General features: G+C 43.2%; 1 protein-coding gene across 2 annotated transcripts in view; it reads left to right on the top strand.

Moving 5' to 3' along the window:
• Positions 1–21,571, top strand: part of tnn (tenascin N) — a 66,583-nt gene extending 45,012 nt beyond the window's left edge. For both annotated transcript variants that reach the window (XM_037083170.1, XM_037083171.1), the window contains exons 8-19: positions 608–697; positions 7,609–7,872; positions 9,757–10,017; positions 10,828–11,091; positions 12,829–13,089; positions 15,161–15,291; positions 16,858–16,996; positions 17,090–17,241; positions 17,679–17,775; positions 17,882–18,046; positions 19,164–19,327; positions 20,847–21,571. In XM_037083170.1, the coding sequence (XP_036939065.1) occupies positions 608–697; positions 7,609–7,872; positions 9,757–10,017; positions 10,828–11,091; positions 12,829–13,089; positions 15,161–15,291; positions 16,858–16,996; positions 17,090–17,241; positions 17,679–17,775; positions 17,882–18,046; positions 19,164–19,327; positions 20,847–20,996 (2,138 nt within the window). In that variant the 3' untranslated portion in view covers positions 20,997–21,571. The remainder of the gene's footprint in view (positions 1–607; positions 698–7,608; positions 7,873–9,756; positions 10,018–10,827; positions 11,092–12,828; positions 13,090–15,160; positions 15,292–16,857; positions 16,997–17,089; positions 17,242–17,678; positions 17,776–17,881; positions 18,047–19,163; positions 19,328–20,846) is intronic.
• The last annotated feature ends 1,165 nt before the right edge of the window (positions 21,572–22,736 follow it).

Below are 22,736 nucleotides of genomic sequence, written 5' to 3'. Positions count from 1 at the left end.
AGGTCAGATGTTATTATCCTGACATGTAATTATTGTCTATGCCTGCTCACAGGCTAAACTGAAGACGCCTAATACAAGTATTAGCATAGCGGTTTGTTTATATACAGTACATATACAGTAAGTATACCATAGCACTCATTTTCCCACAGTTAGTCAAGGCCAGGGAGGATTGGGAAAAAAAAAGTTTGTCTCTACAAACAGAACTCAACAATTCCTGCATAGTGTATCTTTACATAATACACGGTTGGATGAAAAAAGGGCATGTATTGCAAATGCATAAAAAAAGCATTATATAGTATAAGATATTTATGTCACACAACATACATTGCAAACTGTTGATTTCCATTCATATAAGGATGATGGGAGATAATTAGAGCAATGTATACATGAGCAGAACTCACCGTGGACTCAAGTTATAACCAAGTTCACCAAAGAGCGAATTTCCCTCTCAGAATGTAAAATTTTTAGCCTGACAAGATGAAATTACCCAGTAATTTACAAGGAAAGTCGTTAAAGAAAATAATGGTGATACTGAGCACTGCAGTGGTCCAAAACCGCAGCTCGTTTTTCCATTTGTCCATTTTTTAAAAGTTGTGTTTTTCCGCAGGTCTGTATCCAGGAACAGAGTACCTGATTTCAGTGCAGGCCATCAAAGGAACCACTGAGGGAAAATCCTCTTCTGTCACCGGTGCCACAGGTCAGCATCGTCACATCACTATCCATTTATTCTAATGTGTTACCGGTGCTTGAGCAAATCCTGTACACTATCGGTGAGTGCAAAATGGGCCCAATTTTCCCCTCAAATGGACTATTGTTGGACGGAAATGGCAGAGACTTGTGTTTGTGCAGCCACCGACTGTGTCTAACAAGGGGGGGGGGCGCACTTAAAATGATAGATCGACCACTTGTGGAAGTGAAGCGCATTAAAGAAACAGCGAGGAAATCCATATTCCACTCAGTTTTGAATTGGGTGCAGCATCAAAGACTGCTCTTAGCTCTTGTCGGTGCACCTATAATTCACCAGTGGTCAGAACCTAATAGGAAAAACACATCGCCTGTCATGAACAATACTGACGTGCTTCTTGATACAACCTGGTATTACCTTCCACTTCCAGCCAATGGCAATAGTATAATGAATAGAGCCAGGAAGCAACACAATTATAGGTTAAGGACGCAGGGCTGGAATTTACAGGCTAATAATCTGGACAGGTCCTAATGGCTGTGGTGAGGCCTGGTGACCGAGGGGAAATATGATGTGAGCAGTGTAACGACTACAAGATGCTCCCTGATGGCTGAGGTGAGAAGGTCCATGATTTACAGAGTCCATCTGGTAATGTCGGATTTTAGCGGCCTGGCACCGATCGTGTTCTGGAGCCGGCTTTAGGACGTGAGGAGGAATTCATTTTACAGTTTCGTTTTAACAGCTGGTCCTGACATTCACTTACTTTGGAGTTATTATTCAAGTGACTGACAAATGGTCCCGCGATGGCACGGCAGGTCTTCAGTTACTCCCATCGTTCTGCTCATTTGTGCTACTTTCTGCCGCCTTCATTTATTTTTTTTCTTTTCCCTCCTCGCTTTCCTCCTTCACCTTTGCTCTCATCCGCCCCTCGGAGCTCACTCGGCTCAAAAGCGGTCTCACAGGTTGATGGCTCTTCGGTTTTTTAAACCCTCGAGGCAGCCAATTTAATGGATTTCAGTCATCAGTCTTAGCTAGGTACTTTCAAGACTCACCTCTCTTCTTTTGCAGCCAGTCAGGTACTCAAAGGCCCCTGTCACTGCTAATCTTTTTTTCTGTGTGAGTGTGCCGCCTGCTTGTGTAATAAGTGTGTGTGCGTGCAGATGTGTGTGTGTGTGTTTGTGTGTGTGTGTGTGTGTGTGTGTGTGTGTGTGTGTGTGTGTGTGCGCCAATGTGCTAATCTACACCAGACAGACAGTGGCTCGTCTCCACTCCAGTAGCTACAATCCTTCATTTCAGGTGTTTCACGAAAAAGGCTCAGAGGCGATTGAGGAGGATAGTCCTCGGCTCTGCCTGCCAGCAAGAATGTGCCGGGTTTCATGACGACTGGCACGGAGCAACGCAGTGCACAGTCACCTATTCGCCCAACACGCTGTTTGCATCGGGAGGGGGGCTGGCGAGGTTATGTAGAGTGAGAGATTAGAGAAACATAAAGAGAACATGTAGAAAGTGCGTAATAGACCGTGAGTGCTGTGCTCGCAGTCAAAAGTGAGGTAAAAAAAAAAAAAAAAGACATATCAAGAGCGAGAATAAAGCAGGATATTAAAATAATGGATCACAAAGAGGCATTTCTGGTGACATGTCGCAGCATGTAATGGATCACTAGGTAGCAGTCGTGGCTGTAGCTGACTCCTTCCACTATAGAAGCTGTTATATATCCTCCTCATCTTCACCATCTGCCTTCCTTTTGTCTGTCTCGCTCATCTCTTCCTCATTTTACTCCAGGTTCATCGCATTTAGTTATGGTTCCTCGCTCTCTTTCAGCGTTTCTTAACTAAATACATGGGTCAAACTGACAGCACAGTGAATGGTGCTGAACACTGTTGTTGCTGCGGCCTTGTAATCAGCTTTGAGTTTCCACCTCCTAGTGTTTCCAATTGGTATTATTGTCAGCGGCGCTTTCGCAAAGACAACTTATTAATTTCTGTTTTCTCCTGTTACAAATGACAACAATGCAGGACAAAACCAGAGCTAACTCTGTCATTGAGTCTGTAATAGAAATATGAGAAGAGACAGAATTGGTGTCAGGCTGCAAGTCTAACTAGATTTCTTGACCGGTGGCAGACAACATTGAACCAATCCAAATGCCTCTGCTGTCATTATTCTACATCCAATACATTGTGCAACCATTTACTTGATAATTAGACGATGAAGTAGAAGACTTTATGTCACGATTCAGAAAGCGAGAGCAAGGCCACTACACAAACATATGCAGTCTGAAGTTGCGGTCCTGCTACACTCCCTCCTAACCTGACGCACATTTGCGTGTCACAAAACTCGACCTTACTGCTGCAGTAGGACAAAAACTGTGAGAAAATACATCCAACCCTGAAGCTGCGCTCCCATCTCGTCTCTAAAGCTTTGGTTTTGTCGGATCGTTTGATCGTGTCTCACGCTGAACAGCTGCCCCCCGTCCACTGACTGCATTCATGGTGCGTTCATGAGCTGCTCGTAAACATGTCACTTTTCATTCACATCCAGCTTTTTTCAACACTGAATATGTAGACTTGTATAAAGACAAGAGCTTTTTATTTATTTGTTGCATTCATTTGAGATACTTAGTTCAAAGGTAGGTAGTTTATGTATTTTTTGTTGAATTCATGTGAAGATAAAGTTAATTGCAGTCAGAGGTGATTGAAAGAAACTATATGTGAACTGTATGCTGTATTTAGTGTTTGAATGACATTGTATTATATATTTATGGCTGGAATTACACATGTGCCTCCAGTGTGTCATAAATCATCCTCTCTCTGCTTGTGGTGTGTTGGAATTATGCTGCTCTTGCATCCACAGAATCACACACACACACATACAGTGTATGTGTGTTCGCGCGTGTTTGATTCTGTGGGTGGCTGTATGGCGTCCTTTAACGGCCAATCCGTTCCACAGTGAAATCATTCAGTGACAGCTAACATTTCGGAAAACACCAGAACTAAAGGAATCTCCATTCGGAGCAGACGTTTCACAGTCACTAACCTGCCAAAAGATTATAAGGCGTATAAACACAACATACCACGGCTGCTGATTCAGATTCAATAAAGTCACCACCAAGGCCTGTATAACCAAAAGCAGATGGACTTGGCTTTGCTGGAGGAGTCGAATGTTTAGTCTTAACGCTATCTGGAAACACTATCGCCCCTCGTGTGGCTCGGTGGGAGTACCCTGTCTGCTCAGACTTGTCCATCAGTGTCTCCGTTTCAGTTGATGCCAGAGAAATGACAAGTGTGTGAAGGGGCTTTTTTATAGAGATAATGATACGAACACTAAGTCTTCCTTGTCTGTTTTAATGGGGTTGGAAGAGACGGCCGGTTAACGTCGTAAAATGTGTGTGTTCCTTCTAATTGTTGTGGCACTTGGATAGATACTCGCCACATTTTTATTGTTTCCTCAAAGATTTCGATTTTTATGATCAGATACGTTTCACAATGAGTGTGTTATGCTGTACTGAGGACAGGCTTTTTGCTTTGTGTGTGTGTGTGTGTGCGTATGTTGCATCTACTCATGTACATGTTGTGTTTGAATCTCACAGTTAAAAAATTTGATAGGAACAGATAAAATGATGAAGCAAAAAGGTCAAAAGGCAACTTCACTGTGAAATCATAATATTCTGTAGAGAAGTTCTGCCTATTATTCAGCGCCACAGGAGCAGCGGCAGGACTGGTACATGGAGTCTTACAGCTGCTTCAGACCTCAATAGAAGCCTGAAATATATTACGTTCGGTTCTGAAAATGAAGACAAGAGGCAGAAGTGGCTTCCCTTTTTTGACCGGTGATAACATACTGAGAGACTGTAGTGATTTGAATGCATAAGTACATGCATAATATTGACAAAGAAAGAAAAAAAAAACCTCTTGATCTAATGGTGTTTTTTTAAAATCAAAACAATTTTTTCTACGCCTGTATAATGAAGGAATAATGAAAGGATGGTTTATGATAGCAAAAAGAGGCCTTTCATGTCAGCCATGTGTTACTTCTACTTCTAGATGTGACAAATTAGACAAGTCGCTCCTGTCACAAAGAGTGATGAGCTGCTTACAGTGCAAACAGATTTTTCGGACAAACAGCCAGGGGACTCCGCAACAAAAACACACGTCACACCTGACACACTGTAGTATCTATTGACACGTTTTTTCCCCTGCCCTATCCGCAGACTGACTGTATGGCTTCCGCTGCAGTCGGGCTTGTGAAGCTGCGAGGCTGTAAATGATGAAAGACGCCCCGTTACCGTGCGCCTTGTGGTCAAAAGCCTCTGCTGAACATGCCACCCGTAATGGATAAGCTGTTTTCCAAATGGCTGAAGCCGCGGCTCAGGTTCTGTAGCCCGGTATAGGCGCTGTCGCTATGCAGCCAGTGAGGTAGAACGTCTGGAGAAACTCGATCCATCACATGCCGAACCTTCAGAGCAAATGCAAGACGCCCTCAGAAAGTAACAGTGCTCGGAAAAAGAAAAAAAGATCTAATAACATCTAAAATATATCAGACAGGCAAGACAGCAGCTATACTCTCTATAGGGGCAAAAAAAAAAAAATAATAACTGTAGCGGGTAACAGAATAACACCAGAGAGGAAGGAGAAAACCTTTGCTGTGAAGGAGGAAATGGTTCAGCTGAATACAATGCTTTATTCAGATGGTCGCAAAACAAATAACAATTTAAGTTAATGTGTAGTGAGGGAGACAAAACAACGGGGGCCTCCTCTTCAAGCTGTCAAATGCTTTCATTGTTCATCTGGGCCGTTTGACTTTTCGAGATCAGTTCCACACACATTTATTTACTTTTATTGAATTACGAGGACATCTGTGGCCGTCATGACTTTGAGTGTGTATCCAGAACAAAATGTTTGTAATATTTGAGGGAGAAAAAACAAAAGCACATTTAATCCTCCTCAGACTGACGGTGCAGCGGGCAACTTGTGTTAGCAATTTGGCTATTGAACTCTTACATATGCATTTTTTTTTATATAATGTTAAAGCCTCTGCTAGTGCTGCTGGAATGAAATGACTTGTTCTGTGTGTGACAGCCACTCCCCAGTTACTGCCCAATCACAAGATGCTAATACAATATCCCTGCTGGCCCATGCTGCCTGTTTGTCCACCTGGTCATACTCATGTAGCTCCGGTGTGAAATGATTAGTTTAAATAGTAAAAATACACAATCTGTGTGAACAGTCAGCATGCCGCAATGTATGCAGTGTTTTCAGCAGATGAAACATAAACATAACATGGCCATAGATGCAAATATTTTTGCTTGTTGTTTTCACAGTTGTGTGTGTGTCATTATGGAGACACGTTTTGTCGTTGGTCTCACACAGAAATGAATTGGGTATTTTAAAGGTTTTTATGGGCCTGTCTGTCCGTCTGTGGTCCGAATTTGTCATCACAATTGTGCCAGATGCAGACACGAAACTTTAAAGATCTGTAACTGTGATCAAAATGAAAGCTCTGTTCAAAGATGGACATGGGCCGACCCATGAGTACCGAATACTAATGTAAGAAATTAGTTTTGACTACTAAGCAGTGATTGATAGTTAACTTGTTGACAGGCGTTGGAACTGGTGTGATCCCATCCCCATGTGGCCTCGGTACAACTGCTGATCTTTTCTTTCATAGTGTGCAGACCAAACAGTTTGATGGAAACCTAAACGCTGAGTCATCGTAAATGTGTACGTACTCGTAAAACTCTGCATATGACTGTGTTTTTCTACATGATGAGTGGACAGACATTTTCTGGGCTCCCTTAGTAGCGATCACGTAAGGTACTCAGACTACTGAATGAGCCCTCACTTTTACGCCTAGGAGGAAACACTCAATCCCACTAAAATGGAGCCATTATAAATTCCTCCTGTGGTTTAGCTCATGACAGCCTGTCAAGCGGTGCAGCCACAAGGACGGCACAGTGACAACAGGAGAGGAGAGGAGAGACAAAGAGGGGGTATGGAGTTAGACAGTCGCATAGCTCCTCTGTTCTCCTGGACGCATCATCAATCAGTTTTCATGATGCAGACTGCGCACTGACACAAGACTGACCTCGACCGAGCCGCTGCCACAGAGGAATCATCCTAAATGATGATTGCTTTTACATTTCCCCTCGCTTCCTCTGTGTCTCTCTTACTGTGCCTCTGTGCCTCCTCTCTTCTCCGTCTTCCTCCCTTTCTCTCTCTCCTCGCCTCCATCGAGGTCCCCTCTATAGAGACGAACACCCATCCACACACGTGCACCACCAACCGCTCCGCCTGCATCTTCCATACGTCTGCTGTGATTTCTCAAGCCTGCCGACTTTACAAAGAGCGGCTCCGCGTTCCGCTGTTTCTGCTCTCCCCACCGCAGCATGTCGTGTTGAACTCGGAGAACAAGACCTTTGTTCGGGTTATGTGTTCGTGATGTTCTTGTGAAGAGTTTCGCAGATATCCCCTGGAGAATCCCTCTTGTTATTATCTTTATAATCCATACACAGCAGAATATGGATAGCAAGCTTTGAATACACTTCCTGTCAGCTGTTTGAGAAAGTGAAAGAAACAATTAGTAATATTTCTTCAAAGTGCTCAACAGTCTGCAGACACAGCTAGTCTTTCCTGCCACATGCTGCTCAGTCTAAACTCATACCCACTTGTTACACTATAGTAACCCAGTTCAAACAACAGCATTGGTTCTTTTCATCAACTGCCCCAAAACAAAATATAATTAAGTTCAAGTGACAAAGCATCCATAGTGATTATGACAGAAGCAAAGGTAATGTTATAACAGAGAAAAGACGGGATGGGTCAAAAACATGCCAGACTTTAACAATAAAGGCCGCTGTTCAGTGTTTTTAAATTATTGCAATGATGAGAGATCTGTTTTCTAATTCCTATTTTTTTCCTCTCCTTCTTCAGACATCGACGGTCCTACCAACCTGGTCACCACTGAAGTAACAGAGGACACTGCCACAGTTTCATGGGATCGGGTCCAGGCAGAAATAGATGGCTACATGTTGAGCTACACCTCCTCTGAGGGATCAAGCGGCGAGATCCCCGTTGGACGTGACAGCACCTCGTACAGGCTGATTGGCTTGAGGCCTGGAGTTCTCTACACGGTCTACATCTGGGCCTACAAGGGGGACCGAGTCAGCAGAAAGAGTTCAACAGAGGCTGAAACAGGTAAACTTGGAAGTGGAGCCTGGTTCATTACAGGAGGAATTTACATGATTTTAATCTTTTGTGTATGTCTAGAACAATTCAAGAGCCTCACAGATTACTTTTATAGAAATGACATGACAGATGCACTCCGATTACTTTCACTTGAACACACTCGTAGATTTTTGATTTAAGAACAAAAATGTTTTCTCTTCTTCACACGTCTTAATGACTGAGGCTCTGCATCATGACCTATGATTCTCAGATATCTCAAGTGTCCCCAGGTAGTGCGTTTCATCTCCGCTCTTCTTCACTGCCTGTGAGAGGCAAAGGCGTTTTAAGTGCCTTTTTTTTTTTCTTAAGCTCCTTTTGTGCAAGATGCTCTTACCTCGACTCGCCCTTACGCACGATGCACCAATCATTTCCTTTTGATCTCCTGCAGCCTGGTGCTCGGCACAATTTCCTCGTCCTTTATGTGGTGTGAAGTAAAAAGCATCACATTAGACACTTTGCACTTAGCAAGCTAACCCCTCTTTGCCTAACTGCCAAGAGGCACACTTGAACTCTCGCTGAAAAAAGGGCTATTTATCATAATTAGTTTGGACACACATTTAAAGGCGGTTTAGTTTCGCCTCGGGCTGAATGTTTGAAAGAAGTTTGAGAACAGCGAATTTTGCTTAGTCATTACAGCCAGCAATTTAGTTTTACTTAATCTTTGTTGCGTCGAAGTTTAGCAGCTGCTGCTGTCGGCCTGCAGGAAAATGCTTTTGAGTCATGGCGAATATCCAAATTTCTATCAAAATACACAGTTGAACACAAGAACCAAAAAGGCTTTTAGAGTCTCACACACTCAACAGTAGAGGACAAGATAGTTCTCACATTTGTACTGTTGCAGCTGTGAAATACCTACAAGATAAATGTTTAATAGTATTAGAAATGTAAATACTATAATTAATCATTGATCATTAATCATTTATTGAATTTAATTTTCACTGCAGAATATGTGTATTTGTGTGATTGCTTACTTTGAGTTGCTGTGTTTGCTGAATATGTTTTCTTTTTTTCTTCTGTTTTCTTACATTTATACACATTTTTAACTTTTCTTTTCATTCTGGCTCAGTTTTCAGATTTTTTTCCCTGGTTCCCCTTTTGATGAGGGAAGCAGATATGTTAGCTCCAATAAACACACTCATACATCAAGCAGCGGGGGTGCGCGTGGATGAAACTGTCTGAAGTGGCTTGAAACTCACTTTTTCGAGCTGATGATGGGAGCAATAGTGATCTCAGTTATCTATGACACGAGCGAACGGGGGAAGAGCGACGGTTATTTTTATCAATGTTTTTTTGCTCTGTTGAAGGACAGTTTTCATCGTGGTTATTAAAATCAAAGGCTCGTGCTTTTTCAGCGGGGACGCTTTTACTTGTTTTTGGAGAATACAAAGAATCAGAGTGAGAGAAGAACAACATACATGTGGGATTCATTCATCCAGAGGATCCATCACACAACTTCGATGGTTCAGATCTTCTGTCACCATCTGTTGTTTGCAACAGTAGTTTGCATGATCTTCAATTAACATAGCTCATTGTACTCATAGTAGTCCTGCTTACATAACAATGTGACGTCAAACTTGGATTCAAAAATGTAACGGAATAACATGTCACGTTCTTTTGGGTAACTGTTAAATTGTTCATTTCTAATTTCTTAAGAGTTTAAAAGGACTGGAAAACATCAAACTCCTTCAAATACCTTCAATCCAAGTTTGATGTTTCCCTCCTCTTGCACAGTTACTGAAGGTGACAGTGTAAGAGGTCGCTAGCTGTGTGTAGCTGTTGTAATGTTGTAACATTTGCACCTGATGTAGTGTATATGCTGTAGTAGACTGTACTAACTAAAAACTCCCCACGCAGACCTGGACGCTCCTATTAACGTCTTGGTCCGAGATGAAACAGAGTCCAGCTTCAAGGTGTCCTGGGATCACCCCCAGGCAGAAATTGATGGCTACATCATAACCTACAGCTCTGAGGGCGCAAGTGGGGAAATCCCACTCGGGTCTGACATTTCTTCACACATGCTGTCCGGCCTGAGGCCCGGGGTCCTCTATACTGTCTACATCTGGGCCGTCAAGGGGAGCAAAGCCAGCAGGAAAAGCTCAACACAAGCCGAGACAGGTCTCAAATCTACGACTCTCTGCTCAAATCCGAAGCTCTTAATTGTCTGACCAGCTAAATGCCTAACCTGGGGTTAACTGCTCAGTTTAAAAAGCTTTTTATTTTTCTTAATGTTAAGCTGAATAAATGACCGGGTAACCAAGATAGTAAAATATGCTTAAATGTAACTTCAAACTATTGTTTGACCAGTCAATTACAAAAAAGACAATTCTTTGCTTCTGTATATGTAGAACTGGAATGCTACTAAACTAAAAAGGTAAAGCTTCAGCATGTCATGAGACCAGTGGGGCTTTTCCACCGGCACTTCTGGCCATGCCAAGACAAACCGTGCTGCGCTAGTTTGCGTTTCCATCGCCAGTTTAAGCGTGCTGAGCCGTGCCCAGGATGGACCATCTCTGGAGTGAGACCAAAGCGCAGCCACCCAACCTCCAAGCAGGCTGCGGTGGTATCCCGCAACCTTTGCCAACCAGTGGCAACCCCGTCAAAAAGTGTGTAATACTCAACTCACGTCTGTGCTTAAGTTACTGCCGGTGAAAACAGCTGGTTGTACTTCAGTACCACCCAGTCCTTGACACAAGCGTGTCATCAGTTAAAGACACACCTTTAAGGCGGTCGCCCTGCTTTAATGGAACTGCACTAGGCTGTGGTATCCCAACAAACCAAGTCAAGGCATGCCGGCACATGCTTTTGGAAAAGCCCCACAGGTCTTGGGATTCGTTGATGGACTATGTAGGTTGATCTACAGCTCATCTGTAGTTTGTAGTTTGCACAAGAAGTGTACTAATATCATCTACTAACATCTCCTTCTAGAGCTGGATGCTCCTGCTAACCTCTTAGCCCGAGATGAAACAGAGTCCAGCTTCACAGTGTCGTGGGAGCCAGCCCAGGCCAAAATAGATGGTTACATCCTAACCTACAGCTCCTCTGAGGGCTCGAGTGGAGAGATCCCAGTGGCGCCTGGCAGCAGCTCTTACATGCTGACTAGTTTGAAGCCCGGGGTGTCCTACACTGTCTACGTCTGGGCCATCAAAGGAAGCAAAGCCAGCAGGAAGATCTCGACACAGGCTGAGACAGGTCTTAAATCTACCATTTTCTGTTCAACCCAATTACCTGACCAAATAAGGCCGCTGCCCTGATTTAAATAGTCACCTCATACATTGTTCCGTGGGGACATGTTTTTGTTTAATATCTTCAGGTACCCTGTAATCAGTTATTTCGACAAGACAGCTCCCTTCTACACCCTGAAGAGAAATGTGTTTCTCACATGGTAGACTAATCAGAATCAGCTTTGTTGTTTAAAGGAGTTTTTTTCCAATGCATTCATCCACCAGTTCATCCATCTACTTGCCAACTTCATATGCGGGTCACGGCGAGCAAAGCGGCCCAGACATCCTTTTCCACAATAACTTTACTCCAGCTCTTCCTGAGCAGTCCCACGCCAGCTAGCCTGCAGCCTTCCCTCAGTCAGTCATGTACAAAGCATGAGGAGCCACTCAGACCCAGTGACTCAAAATACCTCTTCTTGCCTGTTCCTCCGAGATGAATCTTCACTCTGTCTTGCAGACTGAGGACGGCTAACATGTTGGGAACCTTGTATCTAACGATGTGATCATTTTAGTCACATGGACTTTATTACCCAACATTTGTGACTAGAGATGAAGGACAGATTGAAGATTGAGACCCTCTCTCTTCGTGTGCATGTCTGCCTCGCTACACCAAAATCCCCTCTCGTTTTGTGGTGCTCCTTCAGTCTAAACTGTTGAAGAGTTCTGGTTTATCTGGTTCGCTCTCAGCTGACATCTGGCCTTGGTATGCTCTGCTTGGGGCTCAGATGTGGCAAACAGGAGTGGACTGCTCAGGCAGCGTTTTTCCACACGCTGCGTGGGCCTCAGACGTTTAGCTGGTGAACGTTTGCCAGGTATCAGTTGTTTAACACTCAACTCCAAGCTGAAATTTCTCGCATCCATGAATAGGTTCTGCACAGATTGGTTCAAAATCTCTATCATGGGCCAGATGAGGGTGTCTGGTATAAATTTGCTATCTGAGTCGGACCAATCTTAGTTTTTCTCCCTGCTTTATATATGTGCACCAGGCTGCCTCTGCTCAGGAAAAAGAGACAATTTCTGAAAAGGCTGGATACTTAAGCATTAGATCTTAAGGCTCTTTGCCTTCCAGACCAATGCACTGTCAAGTAGTCACTTGCCACTGGTCCATTTCACATCCCGTAATATCCAAATGTAATATTTGCATCTACGATGGTCACCCAGCAGCCAGCCTGGCTCCAGGAGGAGGCTATCATGTCCTTATTCCGGGTGAAAATCTTATTTCTTGCTATAACCATGACTCCATAAGCAGAACTTGGCACTCCGACTCATCTCTTGGCTGTTAATCAGTGTATTGTGAGCCAAGGGGCTCTCGAGTCAAGAAGTCAAGAATCAGCAGACATATGTATAAGATCAGAAGGACAGCGATACCTCTGGGATCCTCTTCTGTCTCTTACAATCTGGTCTTTGTGTCCGTTATATCATCTTTATTTGGGAAGTGAGGTGGATGAAGCTACTGGGAGGATTTAAAAATGCATCACCTCTCATACGTGTGCTTTATTTTTTCACGATGCGACGTATCTGACAGTTTTTCTCCTTGTTGTTACCATTGTGTTACTAATATTCTTAGTGAATGCATGCCAGTAGAGTTTGTTTGGTCACCTTTGGGTGAGAAATGAAACAATATATCTTGTAGTTTGCATCAGTAGTTCTTGAAGTCTGCACCAGTAGTATATTAACCTGCACTTCCACTAACATCTTCCTCTAGAGCTCGATGATCCTGCTAACCTCTTAGCCCGAGATGAAACAGAGACCAGCTTCAGCGTTTCGTGGGATCCGGTCCAGGCTGACATTGACGGCTACTACCTAACCTACAGCTCCACTGAGGGCGCGACTGAACTCCCAGTCGGGTCTGACAGCACCTCTTACATGTTGAGTGGCCTGAGGCCCGGGGTCCTCTACACTGTCTACCTCTGGGCCGTCAAAGGGACAAAAGCCACCAAGAAGATTTCAACAAGCGCTGAGACAGGTTAATACGCTAAGAATAGGCAGGGTCTTTTTTTTTGTGATAGCAAAGCTCTTCTCTCTCTTGAAACGATAAAAGGGTTTTAAATGATCATCAGATGTTATCTAGTCTTCGTCAGCTAAGAGAGGCCTTAATCTGGTGTTTTTATAAGACAACTGCCGGTGCTTAAAAACAGAACAAAATGTAAATATTAGGATTTTTAAAATGCACAATATTGTTTATAGCAACACTTTGAATTGGTGGAAAAATAGCTTTATTGGAGACACACCCAACAAGAGCAACAAAACAATCAGGCAGACAGATTCTAGATTGTTTTCCAGATATTTCTTTTCTATATATGCTTTCTTTCAGTTGCCAGCTCAAGGTATCTTTGCACACACAAAGTCGAACAGGTTATTGCTCTTACTGTTAAAACCAAAGGCCTTGGTCTGAGATTGTTGATAGGAATTTGAAGTCAGTCAGGGTCTGTCACATGTGGCCCAAGACTAGGGGAATAGCAGTTGTATGGACGAGGTAATTTACAGCAGTTTTATACTCAGATGCAGGAAAATCGCTTCATGATGTTGATTTATGCAGAACAACAGCACTGTACTGGGTTGCGGATTTTGAATACACTGGTGTTTGCATAGTTCAAGGGCTAAGTATGAGAACTCAGGGAACACATCAGGGAGGTTTTTATTTCAAATCTGTGGTGCTTGCATCGAGTGCAAGACCTTCATACATCACTATAACATTTAAAACTGCTGATACTTCCAGAAAACAGTAATTCACATTGTATAGATGCCTGCAAACCAAGTGAACTTCATTTATTCATTTACTAATAATAATGATGCAATCCATCAATCCTTGCACCATATGATTTTGTGTGTAGAGTGTGTAAATTTGTTTACTCAGACTTTTAAAACTACCAGGAAGCACCCAAACTCCTCCTCCGACAGGAAATGTCTCCCACCGGCCGGGCCAGGTCAGCGGGTGTGTGTTGTAACTTAGTGTGGGGTAAAAATAGCAGCGGCAGCACATGGTGAACAGGTTACAACAGGCGTGTCTTTGTCTGGGCCAGATGATGTGTAAAATCACCGGGGACCTCTAAGTGAAAGCTGGATCTTTTTCAATTAGGCAGCAAATAGCTGAGTTTTGGATTATAAACTTGTCTCGTCGTAACTCATTAGAAACCATCAGTGGCTCCGGGCCGACGCGGCGCTGGGTTCAGGTAGGGGAGTCATTGTGTCAACAGATATCATCTGGGATACATAAAAGCACGTGTTGTTACATTTGTGACTTTATTGAACCCAGTAACATGCACCATAAATATGTCAGTTTCAACCATCTCAAACCAGCATCACAGACTAATGAGCCCAGTGGTGACACTAAATGTGTCACCGTTCACACAGTTTTCCCCCATTACAATTTAATTACCAGAAAAAGTGGTTGTATTTTCTTCATTTAAAGTAAATCTGACAGACGGCGGTGTGTTCACAAGAAGGCGACTGAGGGTAAAGGCTTGATTGGGCTGATTTTGAACGTCATGGTGACATATGCTTCCTCTAATTTCTTAAGCCATGGGAGGTTAAAGCTCCGACTGTTACGGCAGGGCGTCTTCGCGTCAGGCAAATTATGTCAGCGCCTGTTTTCAGGTCAAACCTCCAAAGCGTTTAAATCAGGCGGAGGATGAGTGCCAGTTTCTCTGCAGTGGTGAATTGTATCTCTGCAGCAGGTGGTAGTCGTCTCTGGGGCTCAGTGTTAGAAGCATTAATGCTGCAATTATTACTGGGGTGAAAAGAGGAATTATCCTGCATCATAGCGTTTGTCTTTGTTTTTGAGAAACGCTTAATTTGCATGTGAGTCTGTGAAAACTTAGGCACAAATAATGGCAAGAAGATCAAAATGATGATTTAACAAAAACATTAAAACATCTGTTACGTTAAAGAAACCCTATTCTTCCAATTAATTTGAGTTTGTTAAACAAACTCAAGTGAAAGGAGAACCAAAATTGACCTGCGTTTATGAGAAGTATGAATGGACTCACAGCAGACACGTTCCTGTGCTGTAATCCACTCTGATTTACGCTCCGCAGACATCGACGCCCCTACGGACCTGAAGGCAACGGATGTGACGCTCGACTCTGCGGTTTTGACCTGGATCCCTCCTCTCGCTGACATCGAGGGGTACATCCTCACCTACAGAGATGAGGACGGCAACACGGAGGTACTTTTTCTTTGTGGTTTCCTCACCCAAACAGAGAAACAGCACACCAGAAGGTATTTAAATGTGAAGATCATCGGTAATACTTTGAAGGTAAACTACAAAGATGTGGTCCGTGGTGGAATTGTATCAGATACACGTAGGTACTTGTACTTTACTGGAGGATTTCCATTTTGTACAACTTAATACTTGTCCTCCGCTACATCTCAGAGACAGATGTACTCTTTACTCTTCTACACTTGTCTGACTGCGATGGATTCTAATTACTTTTTAGATTTTCAGACCATTTTTCACCCCGTCTTTTCAGATGAAAACAATCTCCAGATTTTTAATGTGATAAACTGAAGGATTAAGGTATACTTGCTTTCAACAATGCCTGTGTGCGCACATGACGACTGCCTCGCATATCCTGCGTCCACTGGCGAACCGGTTGTGCACGTCTTCAGAAATTAAATGCCACTTGTTGGCAAGATGCAATACACACATGAACAGAGGAGGCAGTGTAAGGACAGTGAAAGGGGCAAGGGTCAGTAAGCAACAGGGACAACAATGGTATAGTGTTATCCTCTAGTGTCAGGCATAGAATATCAGCAAGTGTGTGAGCAACTACATTCATGATGAAAACACATGTCCATGCGAACATGTGTTTTTTCTGAACTCATGAAAAGTAGATTTTTTTTGGAGATATGTGGTTCCTAGACGACAGCAATTCTACTACATAGTCATGCTATGTTTGATTTTGATAAGCTGTTGATTAAACTGCCCAGAGTATAAAGTGGTTGAAATTAAACAACTATAAACATCCACAAAAGTTAGATGCAATTCAAACATTAATGCAGCATTAAGACTCCAAAAACATCAAATGTAAATAATCATAAAACACTGACAGGGAATGTTTTAGTGGACAATAAGTGCTTTTTGTTTTCAGCAAATAGAGAAACTCACACTCTTGTATGCAGAAGAAACACAAAGTTTGCTCCTAAATGCACCTAAAACAATAAAAATATGTGCAGAAAACCCAGATTCTGTCCAGGCATATGTCCCACAATGCAGTGTCATAATGCCACAACTGCGATATTAAAGTCTGTCTCAAAAATTGTAAATGCAGTTTGAGTGTGTAGGAGGATGCAAAACTCTGCACTGGATAAAAGCAGAGCTGCAGTTACTTTGAGCATCCTGTGGCCAGGCAGGAATATTGAGCTACACAAATCTGGATTCTGAGTCCTGATTTAATCCGTACAAATTTGAAAATACTACTTAGAAAACCGTTTCTTCCTTGTTTGAAGTGGGCTGAGGCTACAGTCAGAGTGTGTGCTCAATCGAGGCTCTATGGAACGCTGCCCTCTTGTGGTCAAAAATAAAAAAAATCCACTAGAAGTGGATTCTAAGCACATGGAGGAGGTGATTTTTCATACCCTCTTTCAGGTTTTATAAGAATTAAGGAGCCTTTTTAACGGCGCTGAAGTTCAATCATCACACATTATGCGCACATCTGCTGGGACGTACACATTAGCTTATGATAAAGTGTTTGTTTAAGAATAACCACAGTTGTTTTTATTTGGCTGTCAGACGGTTGAGAAGCGTCTTGGAGCCAGCGAGAGCAGCTTCTCTGTATCCAGTCTGGAGATGGGGAAGAGATACATCGTCACCATCATCGCCTACAGGGGGAACAAGAGGAGCAAGGTGGCACAGACCGTCTTCAAAACAGGTCTGTGCACCACCGTCTAACTGAGCCACTTCTGCACAGCCACAGATGACACGCATGATACTACAGGACACTTTGTTATATTGTCCTCCCTAGTTGGTCTCCTGTACCCGTTCCCCATGGACTGTCTCCAGATCATGAGGAACGGCAATGGGAAGAGCGGCATCTACACCGTCTACATTAACAACGACCGCTCCAAACCCATTGAGGTGTTCTGCGACATGGAGACCGACGGAGGCGGCTGGCTGGTACGAATCACTGATAACCTCACACATAACAAAACTAGAAAGAAATATTGTGAAGCTGGTTTTGTGATATTGATCAGTAGAATGATATTATCACCTGTGACCAGTGAGCCGTTTACCTGTGGGATGTTCCAAACAGGTGTTTCTGAGCAATTCCACATCCTCTAACGTCTTCTGTTGAAATGTGTTTGCTGGCATCAAAGTCAGAATCTCAGTGTATACTGTATGTCGAAAAAGTTATTAACACATTATCAAATCCTGTTTTCTATTTTTTGTTGTAATATCCCATTTTTTTAGATTTGGAACTGTGATTTCGAATGTATGCGCAGTGGTTTTCATACCTCAGTATACTTACACCTGCTTGGCAACCAAGAACCCTGTGTAGGTTGTCTGAAACGTTTGTGCAACAGCTGTCGGTGAAACTCTCTGGTTGTTTTCAGGTGCTCCAGCGTCGCAACACTGGCAAGCTGGACTTTTTGAAACGCTGGAGACAGTACATAGCAGGTTTTGGCGACATGACAGAGGAGTTCTGGCTCGGTGAGCTCTCTGATGTTTCTATCTGTGCTCTGCAGACGTGGAGGCATGCACATATGAAGAGTTTCTTCTTGCATTCACTTGCTCTGTCTTCTTGCTCTTCCCTCAGGTCTGGATAAGATATACGAGCTCACCAACACTCCTACTCAGTACGAGCTGAGGTTCGACCTGGGCCTGGGCTCAGAGAGAGTGTACGCTGTGTATGATGACTTCAAGATTGCACCGGTCAAGCAGAAGTTTAAACTCACCATCGGCAAATACAGTGGGACAGCAGGTGGGCCCTTTTGTTTCTCAAATCTTTTTCCGAACTGCCAGAGGTACAAACGCCTGACACTGAGAAAGCAACATGAGCAGCTGTCAGAGCTCACAATATCTGCCTGACACTTCGCTCGAATAGTTGTAGAGGGGAGGAGAGGGCAATGAGACAGAATACAGGGGGTGCCAAGCATCATTCTGCAGGGTGCTGAGGAGTCAGATACCAACAGTAGGTGGGATGTTTGTTTCAGAAAACTTACATTCAGCGAGTTATAGACAGCTGCTATATGGGGAAGGCTGTATGTGAGGAGGGCAGGGTTTTTGTGGGCTTTGAAGGCAGACAGATACAAGCGCACAGCAAGCAGGATGCTGTGTCTACACATACCACAGTGTGCTGAAACAACACATACTGTAGTGCTCTATATTTGGCATTTTATTACATTTCATCCATCAGGGAACATGTGGAAGGAAATAAAGTGAGCGGCAAAAGTCTGTGAATATATTGTGGATGGAGGAGGATTGGACTGCACAAAGCCTGTTCTCTAGAAGTTTTTAGTTTTTGAATAATAAATCAAGAAGATTTTATTTATATTGCTAGAAACACAAATCACAGTTGTCCTTAGACCTCTGATTTGGATAAGTAAAAACTCTTTTGACTGGGGGAAAAAAAGGAAGAAACCTCAGGAAGAGCAACACAGCAAGGGCAGATAAACATGCAATAAATATCTTGTGTAAAAATCACACGTGATCAACATACACACTGACACAACTAAAGATGAGAAGGAGAATCAGACCCAAACAAGGCCAGACAAATGAAAGAAGAGGAAAAAACCAGGTGGAGCCAAAACAAGAACGAAGAGAGAGAAACAAAACAAAGATCAAACAAACAAAAACGCAGAAGAAAATCACGAAAAAATGATTAATTCATAAGTGAATAAATTAATGTTATAATTAGGCTTATTATGTAATTGAAGTGCACGCGTGTGATGGTGTGTGTGCCTGCAGGTGGGTGGGTGTGTTTCCTGTGAAAGAGAAGAATGGACGGAGTGAGGGACAGATCAGTCCATTCAATTTGTTCTGAGAAGCATCTATTCAATTTGTTTCTGTAATCACAAATTATTGCTGATGATCCCCAGGCGATGCCATGAGCTACCACCAGGGCCGGCCCTGGACCACTATTGACTCAGATAACGACATCGCCCTCAGTAACTGCGCCCTGGCCCACCGCGGCGCCTGGTGGTACAAGAACTGTCACCTGGCCAACCTCAACGGAAACTGGGGAGACGAGAGGCACAGTATGGTGAGTGAGCAGGGACAAAGTTCTGCACCGGGTCACAACGTAACAGCACAAAACATAAAGTGCTACCCTGACATTAATGCAAATCTTTTTAATGGACAGGTCACTCTCGAAGGAAATATCTTAATGTTAATGAAGCTTCTTCAGGTTCAAATTAAAGATATACTGTATTCCTGTATTAATCATAACAAAAGAACTTGGAGGCTGACTTTTTTTTATTAATATATTTTACAAGAATGATCCATACATACAACATTCCTCCAAGTGTTACCTATAATGGAAATAAACATGTGTTGTTACAACATGTTTACTTACAAATGTCTTTAAAAAACCCAGTTTAACCCAGTTAAACAAGGTACATCTCACAAAAATGAAGAAATCTAACCAAACACAACAAGTCTTCATGGTTCATCATCAAGGACAAAGCTCTGAGTGATACTCTCTGGGTGCAGTGTGCCTTTAAACCAACAGGTGGCGCCGACAGATCTGATGTGACGATTTACATTAACCTCACTTAATAGTCTGTGGATCCCTGCGGCTGTCAAGCAAATCACCCTCAGTCTAGCGCTAGTATTCAAATCTGCTAAATTAAGTCTGGCTACACTGCAGACATTTTGTTCAAACACTGATTCATGTCATACTTGACATCCAAAATCCACCTGTTTTATTATCAGTGTTTCTGAATCCCTTCAGCTCAAAATGTCAGTGTTGTTCTTGATTAATTCAGCAGTTGTTGGAGGCTTCAGCACTCTCAGGTTAAGTTACAAAGTGTTTTGTTGTTTTCTTTTAGATCAAGTACAGGTAGCGTTTTCCCCTGTCACACAACACAATTTGACACCACGCAACAAAATACATCTAACCACCCTGATCAAATCATTCATCATAGTGGATTTGGGTTTCTTTCAACACACGCACTCAAAAAAAAAAGAAGAGAAAAAAAAAAGAAATAGGTGCTGAGAGGGACGGCTGCTCTCTGGTCAGCAACCAAAGACAGCTTCACTCCAGCCCGCTTCTGAATTGTTTTGTTTTGGATTGTTGAGGTGAAACAGAAATGGCCTGAATCCATCAGCGGTGATAAGAAAACACATTTCTCACAGCAGCTTTAAAAACCATGAGTGTGTTTTTCTTACTGGGCTGAGAGGGTAACAACAACAGTTATTATGTCTAAGGGAGACTGATACTGAGGGAAATGCCGGGGGAGATCTCTGCTCTTGTCGAGATTTCATCCATAATATTGCGGCTGCAGATGTCTCCCGCAATGTGTGTTGGCTGAAAATGCAATACCAGTCAAAACAAGTTTGTACGCACATGAAATGAAGCCAGAGGCTGGTGTTATTAGTGTTGTCATTTGGGCCTGTCTGTCATGTAAAAAAACAGCCTTCTGCGACTCCGTCTCTCAACCTTTTTTTTTTGTGCCTCCCTCATTTTCCCCCGCTCCCCTCTCTGTCATCAATCCCAACTTCTCCTTTCCAACCCTTCTTTTGCTCCGACTTCGATCTCTCTCTGGCCCAATCGTCGCCAGGGAGTGAACTGGAAACCGTGGAAGGGCCACCTGACGTCCCTCGACTTCTCCGAGATGAAGATCCGACCCGTGGGAGCCTTGTCTAGCAGGAAGAGGCGATCGTTGATGGCCCGGGAGAAGAGCAGAACCGCAAGCCTCCAGAAGAAGTAGTGGGGCAGCTCGCACTGAAACCACAGCAGCCCACTAAACCCGCCAAGCAAGCTCGATATGGGTGTTTCTGTGCAACGTCTACAGGCCTTAATGTGTCTCAACTCCTCGACAATATGTTACACGTTTTGGGCAAAAAAAAGAAAGGGGGAAAGCTCACACTCAAGAATAAGTTATTATCTGTTTGTAAGAGTCACCAGACATCCAAAAGTGTCGATTGTGGGAAATACAGAGCTGCCTCAGAGTTGTTCTGAAGTGAAGTTAAACACTTTGATCAGTTAGAACGTGATTCTAATCTTATACCAACTCCTGTTTCACCGATTCTGGTAGTAACCTCAATTATGAGTCGGGAAAACAGAAGATTTCAGTTCAGTCAGGAGCCAAGGAATCTCATTTTTCTCCTATTACTGCATTCATTTTAACTTTTTCTTTATAAAAACCTCAGGGCGGCAGCCCAGGTGATTTGTATTATATTTGTTAATTTCTTGTCCTATGAAGAGTAGCAACTTTTTGTGTGTGTGTGTGTGTGTGTGTGTATAGTAGTATTGCCATGATCACATAAATGTATAAAAAAGGAAAGCTCCGTGGCTGGTGTGTGTTTTGTTGTGCGGATGATTAGTTAGCACCTCAGAGTTTATTGATTATGAAGCCGCCTGTGTGACATTAAGCTGCCACGCTGTCGCATCATATTAGCGTGCGTCGGATGAGCCAGGGAATAATAATGAACTGCTGCCGTTGAATGACCGTATTGCTGCTGCTTTTTGCGTTCGTACGTGGGCGACAGCACATATCAATCAAAGTGACGCGCTCGCGTCAAATGGCAACGAGAGCGAGGTGCGTTTGCATCGTCCTCGGCAACTTAATGACCAGGCTTTGTTTGCAATCTCGAAAGCTGACAAAGGTTATTAATACTACTTTGACTTTGACTTTATTACATTATTACACTTTTTTTTTCCTCCCCACTTTTATTGGAAACTGTGTTGCTTCATGTGACAAGAGAACATCAATCAAACTTTCTGCTAATCTGCCAGAATTGATTTGTCGCCACCGCTCCTCATAAATTTTGCATTCACTAAAAATGTATTTTTTAAGCCTCCGCGGCGCGTAAGGTTTTATATTCCGACGAGGCCTCAATCAGGATTTGTTTCGAGGTCAAAAAATGAGGGAATTAGAATCCTGCTTTTTAACCAAATGTGTGTCAAAGCAAAGCACAGTGACTTCTCATTCACTTTCCCGCCAAACATTTGCACTATAAATAGAATAATAAAGATTTTGTTACACGAAGACGTTGTTTTCCCCGTCCAAGGGTGGCTAGAGCCTGAAGGAACGAGGGTTGAAACACGTCACTAATGAGCCAGTAGTACCATGTTTTTGCAGAGGTCGGAATGTCAGGCGGTGCTGCTGTATATTACCGTGTTCACCCAGTCAGAATTAACTAATCTAGCAGCTCCGTGAGGCTTGTCCTTGAGGTGCAATGGAGCTTTGGGCCGCTGACATTAACATTCATCGGAGCTCTCTTGACAATCATTTTTTAACTTCCTTATGCAATTTCAGTGTGACCGCAGTCTACCGGAGCCTCGCGCGAGCTCCACACTGATGCTGTTCCACTTCAACACTGTTTGAAGAGGAGGAGACTTGAGGAAGAAAGTCAGGGCATCATCTTATCCACTGGGATTCTTCCTCCGGTGACCACAAATCTTCATATTTTAGTTTCAAAGTAGTGGCCCAACAGACCGACACACT

This window comes from Acanthopagrus latus, chromosome 21 (genome assembly GCF_904848185.1).
Source record: "Acanthopagrus latus isolate v.2019 chromosome 21, fAcaLat1.1, whole genome shotgun sequence".
NCBI lineage: Eukaryota > Metazoa > Chordata > Actinopteri > Spariformes > Sparidae > Acanthopagrus > Acanthopagrus latus.
Note: the sequence above shows the minus strand (reverse complement) of the source record. Positions and strands in the feature narration are given on the sequence as shown.